The 12,483-nt window shown below is 55.0% G+C and overlaps 2 protein-coding genes across 4 annotated transcripts in view; both read left to right on the top strand.

Annotated features, from left to right (window-relative positions):
* Positions 1 to 1,738, top strand: part of ATP6V0A1 (ATPase H+ transporting V0 subunit a1) — a 55,465-nt gene extending 53,727 nt beyond the window's left edge. For all 3 annotated transcript variants that reach the window (XM_024742251.1, XM_024742255.1, XM_024742243.1), the window contains one exon: positions 150 to 1,738. In XM_024742251.1, the coding sequence (XP_024598019.1) occupies positions 150 to 243 (94 nt within the window). In that variant the 3' untranslated portion in view covers positions 244 to 1,738. The remainder of the gene's footprint in view (positions 1 to 149) is intronic.
* A 6,395-nt stretch (positions 1,739 to 8,133) lies between these two features.
* Positions 8,134 to 12,483, top strand: part of NAGLU (N-acetyl-alpha-glucosaminidase) — a 6,950-nt gene continuing 2,600 nt past the window's right edge. Inside the window, exons 1-5 of the mRNA XM_024745465.1 lie at positions 8,134 to 8,541; positions 9,393 to 9,540; positions 10,786 to 10,932; positions 11,118 to 11,203; positions 12,218 to 12,474. Coding sequence (XP_024601233.1) covers positions 8,156 to 8,541; positions 9,393 to 9,540; positions 10,786 to 10,932; positions 11,118 to 11,203; positions 12,218 to 12,474 — 1,024 coding nt within the window. The 5' untranslated portion in view covers positions 8,134 to 8,155. The remainder of the gene's footprint in view (positions 8,542 to 9,392; positions 9,541 to 10,785; positions 10,933 to 11,117; positions 11,204 to 12,217; positions 12,475 to 12,483) is intronic.

Below are 12,483 nucleotides of genomic sequence, written 5' to 3'. Positions count from 1 at the left end.
GGGTTGTGTGTGCCATGAGCAGGCCAAGGTCTGGACTTTGTGGGCGGCAGGAGACTCGGGGAGCTTGGGGTTGGGTCATCTTTCTGGCCCAGCTGTGGAGTCCCAAAAGGTTTCTGTGGAATGATGAGTCTCCTCTTCTCTTTCTCCAGGGTGGAATTCCAGAATAAATTCTACAGCGGGACGGGTTTCAAGTTCCTACCCTTCTCCTTCGAGCACATCCGAGAAGGGAAGCTTGACGAATAAGCCCCTCAGGGGGGCTGTGCGCCCTCTGCCCTCCGCTCCCTCCACGGTGATTAGCTGTGCTCCGCTTGCCGTTGGTTGTGATCCCTGCCACCCTTCCCCCAGCCACCTGTGAGTCATTTAGATAGACCCAGCCCTTCCTGGGTCCCCCGCCACCTCCAGCTTTGTGTGTTGTAGTGCAGTGGTTTTTCTGGAGAGAAGCGGGCCCAAGCGGTCACTCAAACCCACTCCCACTGGGCACCCTCCTTGCCCTTCCAGCCTCTGTCCAGCCCTTCCTCTGCCCCCTGGTGGTGAAGCAGTTTGTGCATTTACACAGGAGCCCAGAGCGCTTGGAGGGAGCGCCTTCGCTGTCCGCACCCAGACTTTGAGCCCCTGCTCCTGCCACTCTCCTTCCTGGTTGGGGATGGGGTGCTCTTGAACACTCCCCACTCTTGGATTAGCAGGGGTGGGTCCAGGAAGGTGGTGTTTCTGTCCTCTGCCCACCCCCTCTGGTCTTCAGTGTGCTCGTTAATCAGGAATTCAGCTGGACCCAACTGTGCCAGCGTGCGTGCTTCTCCCTGGCAGCCCCAAGGGCCCCTGGATACCCTGCACCACCTTCCTGACCCCCACCCTGAACTCACACCCTTTCCTCCTCCTTCCCAGAATGCCCCTTTAGCACCCAGCATAACATACACAGCAGGGTGGACCCAAAGCAGAGGTCCTGGCTGGCTCCTCTGGTGGCTGCTTCTCGGGCCATGTGTGGGCCACAAGCACGCCCTCGGGGCAGAGGGTCCAAGTCCATGCTTTCCTGGTGCAGACCCGGAGACCTTTCCCCACCCCCAATCACGAGTCTTGAGTGCGGAACTGCAGTCGTCAGGGCTGGTTCTGCCTGCAGACCTGCCTTGCTCTGCCCACCGGCGCCCCTCCCCACTTCCACACCAACCCCAAGTGGAGCAGGTGGGTCCTGGGCAGGGAAAGTCAATGTCATTCACCATTTGCTGATTGGAGGCAGCTGGCAGGCCCGCCAGTGCGTGCAGTTGTGAGAGCTGCGTGGCCCTGCCCTGTCAGGGCTGGTGGGGAGCACCCCCAAAGGGCCACCGCCCCTGTCGCCCCCACGCCAGGACGTGGATCTTGGGGCCTTTTAATCATGCGTTGGCACAGCAGCCCTGGCCGCCTCAGCTAAATCGATCCCCGCGCCTTCAGTGGGCGAGAGGACCCCCTCAATTGTCCGGCCCCTTCCCACCCCACCCCTACCCCCTGCTTGTCTGGGAGCTGCTTAGCGCTGCTCACTGGACTCTCCCAGGCTGGGCCGCCCGCCCCAGCTTCACCGCGCAGTAGCCAGTGTGACCCGACCCAGCCCTTGTGCAGAGCCCCCTTCCGTCAGGTCCCTGTGGTTTACATGATGATCTTTGCTCTGTTTACGGCAGGGGTTTGAAGCAGAGTTCTTTATCAGGAACCCTGCCCAAGGCCCTTCTGTTCAGACATTCCCGTGGGGAATAAAGTGTGTTTGACTCTGTCAGGGAGGCTGCTTGTCTGCGTGCCTACAGCCCCTAGCCCCTGCGTCACTCGAGGCTCAGCCCTCCTGAGCCCACCTAGTATCCTTACACCTGCCACTTCCCTCTGCCAGCATTTCTGCTTTTTCCTCTGATCAAAGACCGCAGTTGCAGTGGCCCTGGCCAGGCATTTAGTTTGTGAAATTCTCACCTTATCTCAGGTTTCCCAAGGGCTTTCCCACTCCCTGAGCCCCACTCCCTGAGCCAAGGCAGCTTTTCAGACACTACCCATGTGGGGGAGGGGACATGGGGACCCATCTCCGTCCCACTTTCTGCACCACATATGCAAACAGCCAGGGGAAGCAGGGACCTGGACGTCTGCCCACCCTCCTCTCCCTGTTCTGTGAGCGTGCTCTCCAAGGCTCAGCAGCCTGGCTATTTTGAGCCCTGATTGCCTTTGGCCTTGGTGTAGGCGGAGGCTCAGAGTAGGGTTGGTTCCTGAGGGCAGCTGGAAAATTCGAGGTGCTGAGGCAGGCAGCCCAAGAGCTCAGCGGGCTGTCCTGGCAGGCGGGGTGGGCCAGGGCGGGCGCCTTCCCCCTCCTCACTGCCATGTAAGGTGACCACATTCTTTCTCAGCCCTCCCTCTCCATTCCTCCCTCTTGGGGCCTCCAGGGCAGGGGCTGCCCAGGAATGTTAACAGCAGGCTACCAACTGCTGCTCCAGGAGGGGCAGGAACACCCTGTTCATTCCATGCTCCTCAAACCCTCTCCTCCCTGACAGGCCACCTTCCCTGGAGCAGCCCTGGGTACAACACCCAGCATCCACTCCTCAAAAAGTTGAGGGTGGACATTCAGGTAAATGAGCCCTTTTAACCTCTTCTCTGTTACTGACTCAGATAGATAACTAGGAATCAATGGACTAGAATTGAGAGTTCAGAAACAAACCCTAACATGTATAGTCGACTGATTTTCCACACAGGGGCCAAGATAATTCACTGGGGAAAAAACAGTCTTCAACAGATGGTGTTAGTACAACCGGGTACCCACATGGAAACAAACAAATTTGGACTGCTATCCGCTATATACAAAAATTAACTCAAAATGGATCATAGACCTAAACATAAGAGAAGTCTTAGAGGAAATCATAGGAGTACATCTTCCTGACCCTGGCTTAGGCAGTGGTTTTTAGATATGATGTCAGAAGCATGAGTGATAAAAGAGAAGATAAAAGATAAGTTGGGTTTTAGCAAAATTTAAAACTTTTGTGCTTCGAAGGACAGGATCAAGACTCCCCTCACACTGGAAGAAAATATTTGCAAAGCATGTATCTAATAAGGAACTTGTATCTGGAATATATACAGAACTTTTACAACTCAGTAATAAAGACAAATGCCTCAACTTTTAAAAGGACAAAGGATTTGAACAGGCATTTCTCCAAAGAAAACACGAATAGCCAGTAAGTCCATGAAAAGGTATGCAGCACCATTAGTCATTAGGAAAATGCAAATCAAAACCACGAGGAGACACCACATCACACCCACTAAGAAGGGAATACTTTTAAAAAGACAATTACAAGTGTAGGGAATTCCCTGGTGGTGCAGTGGTTAAGAATCCACCTGCCAATGCAGGGGACATGGGTTTGAGCCCTGGTCCGGGAAGATCCCACATGCCACGGAGCAACTAAGCCCATGCACCACAACTACTGAGCCTGCCCTCTAGAGCCCACGAGGCACAACTACTGAGCCCGTGTGCCACAGCTACTGAAGCCCACACACCTAGAGCCCGTGCTCCACAACAAGAGAAGCCACCACAATGAGAAGCCCGTGCACCACAACCCGTGCACAGCAACGAAGACCCAACGCAGCCAAAGATAAATTAAAAAAAAAAAAAAATCACAAGTGTTGACAAGGATGTGAAGAAACTGGAACCCCCATCCACTGCTGGTGGGAATGTAAAATGGTGCAGCAGCTTTGGAAAGCAGCCTGGCAGTTTCTCAAAATGTTGAACGTAGGATTAACTTAGGACCCAGCAATTTGCCTTCTAGATATCTACTCAAGAAGAATGAAGAAATGTGCGCACAGACTCGTGCACAAGTGTTCGTAGCGGCATTATCCACAATAGCCCTAAATGGAGACAACCCAAACGTCTATCAGCTGATGGGTGGGCGAACAAAAGGCTGTGCATCCGTACCACGGGTAGTATTCTACAGTAAAAACGAATGATGTACTGATACACGCTGCAACAAGAGTGGACCTCAGACACAAGGCCACATAATGTATAATTCCATTTATGTGAAATGTCTAGAATGGGCATATCTGTAGAGACAGAAAGCAGATGGGTGGTTGCCTAGGACCAGCTGCTGGATGGGGTTGGGGGCAGGGTTTCTTTTGGGGGATGATGAAACGTAAAATTAGATTATGGTGACAGTTGCACAACTCTGTGGCCATACTAAAGAATGATTGAGTTGTACACTTTAAACTGGTAAACTTTCTGGTATAGATCAATAAAATGGGGCTGGGGAGGGAGGACTAGGACCTGCCCGGGAAGAAATTCCCCCCTAGCCTGGATGAGAAGACCTGGGCCAGTGGGTCACTGGCTAAGCTGAGCTTCCAGGATCTAGGGCCTTGGGCTGCCTCCAGCCCAGCCAGCTAAAGATGGGACCAACTGGGAACTGAGCCCTGGAGGGTGTGGGAATTCCCAGGAGCCCTGGGGTGGGGGTGGGGAACAGGATGGCTCCATTGCTCCTATTTTTAAGACTCTTGGCCTTTACCCTGATCCCCTTCTGTGGAATCCCTGGACCCCAGGCATTTGCTTAGTGAATCTGTGCCCCCAACCAGCGAATGCTTCCCATCCTAGAACCAATGTGGAGAGGGTGACTTTGGGCCTGCTCAGTATTATAAAGATAGGGACAATTCCATCACCACCTTCTGAACTGCCCCCCCCTCCTGTCCTGTCCCTCACTGGGGACCTGGGCAGGACTGTGTCTCTTTCTACCCAGGAGCCCTGGGTGGAAAGGGCATTGGAGCTCCCCTCAGATCTGAGCCTGTTTGCCTGCCATTCCCTCTCCAGCCTACCCAAGGCAAGGCGTAGGCTGCTCCCTGGTGGCCAGACAGGGAAGGACTCATTCCTCCCCACAGGTAAGATGGGTGGGATCCTAGCAGGGCTGTGACAGGCAGGCAACTGGATTGGCAGGGCAGAGGGACAAGGGATCTGGAGGGATTCTGGGGTGCATAGACAGAGGGGAGGCTGGCAGGAACGAAAGAGATGAGATAGGAGCGGGGAGAAAAAGTAATAAAATGTATCACGTGGTAAAAGGATCAAACAGTACAAAAGGCCCTAATATAAAAGTAAGTCTTCGGCTCCAGCGTCCCAGTACCTTATCCAAAGCGAGCACTATTTACATAGCCTTAAACACACACACACACACACACACACACACACACAAATGGGACGTACTTTTACCCAGTGATTTGACATCTCTTTCTTTTTCTTTTTTTAAAGAAGATGTTGGGGGTAGGAGTTTATTAATTAATTTATTTATTTTTGCTGTGTTGGGTCTTCGTTTCTGTGCGAGGGCTTTCTCTAGTTGTGGCAAGCGGGGGCCACTCTTCATCGCGGTGCGCGGGCCTCTCACTATCGCGGCCTCTCGTTGCGGAGCACAGGCTCCAGACGCGCAGGCTCAGTAGTTGTAGCTCACGGGTCTAGTTGCTCCGCGGCATGTGGGAACCTCCCAGACCAGGGCTCGAACCCATGTCCCCTGCGTTAGCAGGCAGATTATCAACCACTGTGCCACCAGGGAAGCCCCTGACATCTCTTTTCTAATAAACTCAATATTTAGCTGGTTTTTAAAAATATTTTTATTTATTTATTTAGGCTGCATTGGGTCTTAGTTGAGGCACATGGTATCTTCGTTGCGGCATGTTTAGTTGCGGCATGCAGGCTCTTAGTTGCAGCATGCGTGCAGGGTCTAGCTCCCTGACCAGGGATCGAACCTGGTCGAACTACCCTGCATTGGGAGAGCGGAGTCTCACCCACTGGACCACCAGGGAAGTCCTGGTTTGACCTTTTTTTTTTTTTTGGTACGCGGGCCTCTCACTGTTGTGGCCTCTCCCGTTGCGGAGCACAGGCTCCGGACGCGCAGGCTCAGCGGCCATGGCTCATGGGCCCAGCCGCTCCGTGGCATGTGGGATCTTCCCGGACCGGGGCACGAACCCGCGTCCCCTGCATCGGCAGGGGGACTCTCAACCACTGCACCACCAGGGAAGCCCCTGATTTGACATCTTTTTAAATTTTTTTTTTTTTTTTGTCCGTGCGGCTTAGTGAGATCTTAGTCCCCCGACCAGGGATTGAACCCCGGGCCCTCGGCAGTGAAAGCGCTGAGTCTTAACCACTGGACCACCAGGGAATTCCCTGACCTCTTTTTAAAAAGTACACTTTGCAGAACATTCCAAATCAGCACCAACACATCTTCCTCACTTTTCTATTTTTTTTTTAGCAAATGCTTGGTATTTCATCCTATTGATGCAACTTAATTTCTTCAACCAGCCCCCCTATTGTCCTCAAAGAGTTCCCAGCTTGGTGGGGAAGATGAGAAAGACAGTGTGACACACCTGGAGTAATCGGTGACACTCTTGCCAAGCATCCATGAGCTCAGGCTGTGAATGTGCTACCAACCCCCCGGGATGGTGTCCCCAACCTGCTGCCCCTGCCAGCATCCGTCTGCCATTCTGGATGAATCCAGACCCCACAGAGAGGCACCCTGAGCCTGACGGTGGACCTGCAGCCCAATTCCCCCAAGCAATGTGTTCCCTAAGATCCAAATTGCTGGTAAAACAGGTCCTGGGAGGAGGAGAGTCTGACAAATCTCACCTGAAGCTAGAGGTGTTTGGAAGGGGGTGTTGGAGGGAGTGTAGAGAGGCCTGGGGGGCTACAAGCTATAGCTCCATGAGGACCCATCTCTCTGGGCAGGTCTAGGAGCTGCTCTCTGGGAAAAGCTGAGAGCCTTCTGATATTAGGAACTGGGTGGAACAGGGCTGCACCTCCTGAACTAGCTGCTTGCTGAGCTGGGAACAAGGCAGGGGGCACTGCAGCTTGAGTCTGCAGCTGGGGGCAGGGGGCAGAGGGGCAGAGCAAGCTCAGTGGACTCCCATGTTCTCTTTCAGTCCAGGCTTTGGAGTTCCTGGATTGGCAACCCTCCTCTGACCCCTTCTCTGTCTCTAAGCAGCTGCACTCAGGCCTGACAACCTGGAAAAATCTACACCTGCCTCCAAAAGGACTCAGAATCCCTTTAGAAAGTTCAGTCTTTATAAAAGGGCCCACCACTCCTGGCCATCACACAGCCCCACTCAAACCCTCCCTGCTGGTAAGCAGACTGAAAAGTTGCGTCTCTTGGGCGATAGTGGCAAAAACACTTATCTGAGCGTTAAGAGTTCCTGGTTCTAGTCCCAGACCTGCTGTCTTACTGGTCACTGATCTTTGCAGAGTCACTTCCTATCTCTGGCCCTCAGTTTCCCAGGATGTAAAATGAAGATAACTCCCGTCCTGTTCAGCTGCTGCTACCGCTTACAGATCACATGAGAGCCCTTGTCACACCCACTAGGCCCTGCCCCATGGCCAGTCCAGGCTCACATGGTGCATCCCTCCTCCAGCTTCCTGACCTTTTAGTTCCTCAGATCTGCTCAGCTCTTTCTTTACCCTTCCTGGGTCTTCATATATGCATTTTTTTCTTCACAGAATGGTATTCCCCTCCCTCTTCTCCTGGACAATCCCAACTTAATTCGGATTAAATGTCACTTCCTTTTGGAAGCCTTTGGCTGGGGACCGTGCACAGCATCACAAGTACAGTGGACCCCTGAACAACACGTGTTTGAACTGCCGGGTCCAAACCGAATTTTTTTCCATAAATACGTGCTACAATACTGCATGGTCCGCGGATGCAGTACCCTGGATACAGGAGGGCTGACTGTAAAGTTATATTTTGGCTGCCAGAGGGTCGGCCCTCCTAACACACATGCAAAGTTTAAGGGTCAACTGCATAATGTAAATCTTTGTTTATATAAGTACTTGGTTTGTAGGTCTCCCCGGAAGAGGGGTGGCAGTGCCTGGTACAAAATCAACTTCAAATACTTATTGGGTGGTAAGATGGACGGAAGGAAAGTGATCTGCATGTGAAAGCGCGCTGTATCTGAAGGCAGTTGTGAAGGACTACGAGTCACATCCGGCCGCGGACTTTTGAAGTCACCAGGGTCACGCGCTCTTGCACCACGTGTGATCAGAAAACACCCTCAGGAGCTGGTGTGGAACCCGGAAGCTGGTCTCTCAGCCGCCGGCCGGTGCTTTACCTTCAGTTCCGCGTGACCTGAGGCCCTCAGCTGATTGGACGCGGCCGTCACGCCCCTGGTCCCGAGTCCCCATTGGTGCCCAGCGGGCTGAGACCGGTGGACCATGGAGACCGTGGCTGTGGCCGCGGCTCTGGGGTTCTTGCTCCTGACCGCGGCGGGGGGCTCGGCCGGGGACGAGGCCCGGGAGGCGGCGGCCGTAAGGGAGCTGCTGGTCCGGCTTCTGGGACCCGGGCCGGCGGCCGCCTTCTCTGTGTCGGTGGAGCGCGCCCTGGCGGCCGAGTCCGGCCTGGACACCTACCGCCTGAGCGGCGGCGGCGTCGGAGCGCGGGTGCGGGTGCTCGGCTCCACTGGCGTGGCCGCCGCCGCGGGGCTGCACCGCTACCTGCGCGACTTCTGCGGCTGCCACGTGGCCTGGTCGGGCTCTCAGCTGCGCTTGCCGCAGCCGCTGCCCGTGGTGCCGGAGGAACTGACCGAGGCCACGCCCAACAGGTACCGCGGCCGGACCTCGCCCCTCGGCTCCCTTGCAGCTCCCCGCCGCTTCCACCCACCCGGGCGCCAGCCCAAGCTGAAGTCCCCGCCCCTCCCCACTCTCAGCGCCGGGCTGCCAGGAAGCGCTGGCCTTAGGGTCGCACGACCTGGCTTCAGACCCCAGGTCTGATTCTAAAAGCCTTGTATCTTTGAGCAGGTCACTTAGCCTCTCTGAGCCTCGGCTGGCTCATCTGAAAAATGGAAATAATGTCATCTACCGTGCAGTGGTGCCGCTTTGATTGTGAGGATTTGCACGGTGCGGGGTGTAGAATTTGTGGTGCATAATCGGCGATCGGTAAATGCCATTACTTTCCTCCCCCACCCCTCTCTTTGAAGGTGCTTACTGAGGAATGACCCCCAGCCCTGTCACAGGCCTCTGTTCTAGCGTTTGCCCCACTACACCGAGGTGATGCATTCACACAGCTGCCTCCCCATTAGACTGTGGGGAGAGGGATCCCCCCCGCTTCAGGACAGGGGCCAACTTTGCCATATGGCACTTACACGCTGTACACAGAGTAGGAATGAAAACGGAATATGCTCTCCCAAATATCTGGGAGGCTAGGGAGCTGAGTGCTGGGCGCAGGTGGGTGGGCACCTTCGGAAGCTCAAGCTCCACCTGGAGTGGATCCGGGAGTGAAGCAGTAGAGCTCACGTCTGGAGCCACGTCTTTCTGGGTTAGATCTAGGTGGTGTGGAGAGCTGTTCCAGGACCGGGATGCCCTCCAAGTTCTTCCCCAGGCTGTGGACCCTCAGGGGTGAGGGACATTATCTTTGCCCCCAGGGCCACGCCCCAGCTCACGCCCCTGCCTGCAGGTACCGCTATTACCAGAACGTGTGCACACAAAGCTACTCCTTCGTGTGGTGGGACTGGGCCCGTTGGGAGCAGGAGATTGACTGGATGGCGCTGAACGGCATCAACCTGGCGCTGGCCTGGAGCGGCCAGGAGGCCATCTGGCAGCAGGTGCGTGCCCACCATACCCCAGGCATCCCGCCTCCCCCACATCAACGCAGTATCTGGCACACAGAGAATAGGGCTCCAGAACTGTTGGTAGCAGGAGTGATGGCTCCAGCCTCCCAGCTTCCATGGTTGAGACAAACACACAGGAGCACTTACCCAGGGCTGGACCCCAGCACCCTACTGTAAACACTCTAAGAAGCCGGCCTCCCCTCTCTCCCCACCCTCACGTGGGTCAGTCAGCTGCCTCTGTGGATTCTGTCTCATTAGCAGCTCTTGATCTGCCTTGTCTTCTCCATCCTTACCCATGACCCCAGTTCAGGCTCTCATCCCCTCTGCCTGGACCCCAGTCTGCCAGAGCCTCTGAACAGCATCAACCAAAAACTAACGCGGGAGGCTGCGAATAAGAAGAGTTTATTCGGGGTCTTTACTGATGCAGGCTCGGGTAATCCTGAAAGAGCGTTCTGAGGAAGAAAAAGGGCTAATTTTGTTTTTAAGCCATGAGATTGTTAAAAATTGCCTCGTGAGAATTGTGACTGACTCTGACATAAGCTGGAAAATATTTGTTCATAAGGAATTGAGAGTTATTTTAGGGTAAGAGTCCAATAAGTATCTTGAATTTCTAGCAGGCTCTTTGGATAACTTGATCAGATCAAAAGGTCAGATTCCATCCAGTCTGAGACGTGAAAAGTTACACTGCCTTAATGGCCTCCCGGCCATGAGAGCTTAGAGAGCTCTCTAAGCAATATTTTCCTTTCAAAGCAAGACTCCTAACTCTCCAGGTTCCACCAGAGTGTCCTTTCTGAATTGCAAATCTGGTGGAGACCTTCCACTGTTAACGCACTCAAGAGCTCCCCATTGCCTTCAGGCTTTGCCCGGCCTGGGAGCTTCCATACCTGAGCCCTGAGCGCTCTGGCTACACCTGGGGCTGCTTAAGCTCCCTGCAGAGCTGCCCTCACCCATCATTCTAGCCCTCCTTGCTCCATGAAGCCTTCTAAGGCCCCTTCCACATCTTGGGGAGAACCCCTTTGTGCCTCACCTCACCCATGCAACAAGGGTGACATTCGCAAACTCACCTGGTCATGGATCTGTTTCTCCCAGACTTTGGGCTCCTCGCAGGCAGGGATCGGATTTTGTCTTAGTAACCGTAGGGTGCAGCCCAGAGAACAGATGAATGTGCGTATGTTGAGTGAATGGGTCAATGAATAGAGATAAATGATTTACACGCGTGGGGCTCTCCCTCCTCCTCAGGTGTATCTGGCCTTGGGCCTGACCCAGACAGAGATCGATGAGTACTTCACTGGTCCTGCCTTCCTGGCCTGGGGGCGCATGGGCAACCTGCACACCTGGAGTGGCCCCCTGCCCCCCTCCTGGCACCTCAAACAGGTTTACCTGCAGGTAAAAGGATGGGGAAGGGAAGGAGCAGAATTGGTGCTGGACAGGTACAGGCCTGGGGTTGGGGGTGGTGTTCGGCCCACCCCGGGGCCCTTAACTGAATGGTGGGGACTCCGTGTGCGCTGAGAGAGTGAGGGCCTCCCGCCTCGGGGGGCCGTGCTCACTGCCGCCCCTCCCGTTCCTCGCAGCATCGGATCCTTGACCGGATGCGCTCGTTTGGCATGATCCCCGTGTTGCCAGCGTTCGCAGGGCACGTCCCCAAGGCTCTCACAAGGTGAGGTCCCCCCTCACCCTCCATTCAGCTCAGAGAGAGAATTTATGTTCCCCTGCCAGGCACGAGTCAAAGAAAAATAAGCTCTAGATGTAGGCCTGCGCTTGATTCCTGGCTCTGTTACTGACTAGCCACGTGACCTCGGACAGATGACGTGCCTGCTCTGTGCCTTAGTTTCCTCACTTGTAAAATGTATATATGACTTGGCAGGAGTCTTAGCAGACGGCAGCTCTTAGTGATGGTAGGGGTGCACTGATCCCCTCTGTCCTTCCTGCCCCTCTGTTCCTCTGTGCTACCCGCCCATCCTCTCCTGCGGCTGGCAAAATTCTTCAGGGCCCGGCTGAGGCCTCCCCTCCTTCAGGAAGCCTTGCAGGGGGGCCCCCGGCATTGGTTACCACCTCCCTCATACACATGAGCTCCTGGTTCCCACCACCGTCAGCGCTCAGCACACGTGGCCGGCCTCACTGGCCACTCCTTGGCCTCCCCAACTGGACAGCAGGAACCTCATTCGTACATTCAGCCAACGTTTGTCAGGCTATCCGGGGCTGCCCGACCAGGCCCTGTGCTGGGGCCTGGGGATGCAGCCACAAAGGTGCACAGAGGCCCCGCCCCCAGCGGGAGATACGTGGCCAGGGGGATACAATACAGTGATAAGGGCAGGGATATATGTGGGCCCAATTCTCCGTCGAGGTCACTTCTGCTTGGGGAAGGGAGGGTGCAGCAAGGGCTCAGAGCAGAGGTGATGTCATTTGTTTCAGCCAGTGGGAGGGGGAGAGACAGCAAAAGCTTTCCAGACAGGTGAAAGTTAAAGGATGTCGAGGAGAAGCCAGATGCATAAGCGGGGAGGGAGGAGGAGAGGGCTCCAGGCACAGGGCACAGTATGTGCAAAGGCACAGAGGCATGAATGACCCAGGAACTGCAGAAGTTGGTGAGGCTGGAGATGACTACTGGTCAGCCTCCGGTAAACGTCTAAACTGTCACACACACACACACACACACACACTCCCCCCCAACTAGGGTGTTCCCTCAGGCCAATATCACCCAGATGGGCAGGTGGGGACATTTCAACTGCTCCTACTCCTGCTCCTTCCTCCTGGCTCCGGAAGACCCCCTATTCCCCATGGTGGGGAGCCTCTTCCTGCGGGAGCTGACCAAAGAGTTTGGCACGGATCACGTCTATGGGGCCGATACTTTCAACGAGATGCAGCCACCGTCCTCGGAGCCCTCCTACCTGGCTGCAGCCACCGCCGCTGTCTACCAGGCCATGATTGCAGGTTCGGTGC

Source organism: Neophocaena asiaeorientalis, unplaced genomic scaffold, assembly GCF_003031525.2.
Source record: "Neophocaena asiaeorientalis asiaeorientalis breed wild unplaced genomic scaffold, Neophocaena_asiaeorientalis_V1.1 scaffold1, whole genome shotgun sequence".
NCBI classification, from domain to species: Eukaryota; Metazoa; Chordata; class Mammalia; order Artiodactyla; family Phocoenidae; genus Neophocaena; species Neophocaena asiaeorientalis.
This window is presented reverse-complemented; position numbering and strand designations above follow the sequence as displayed.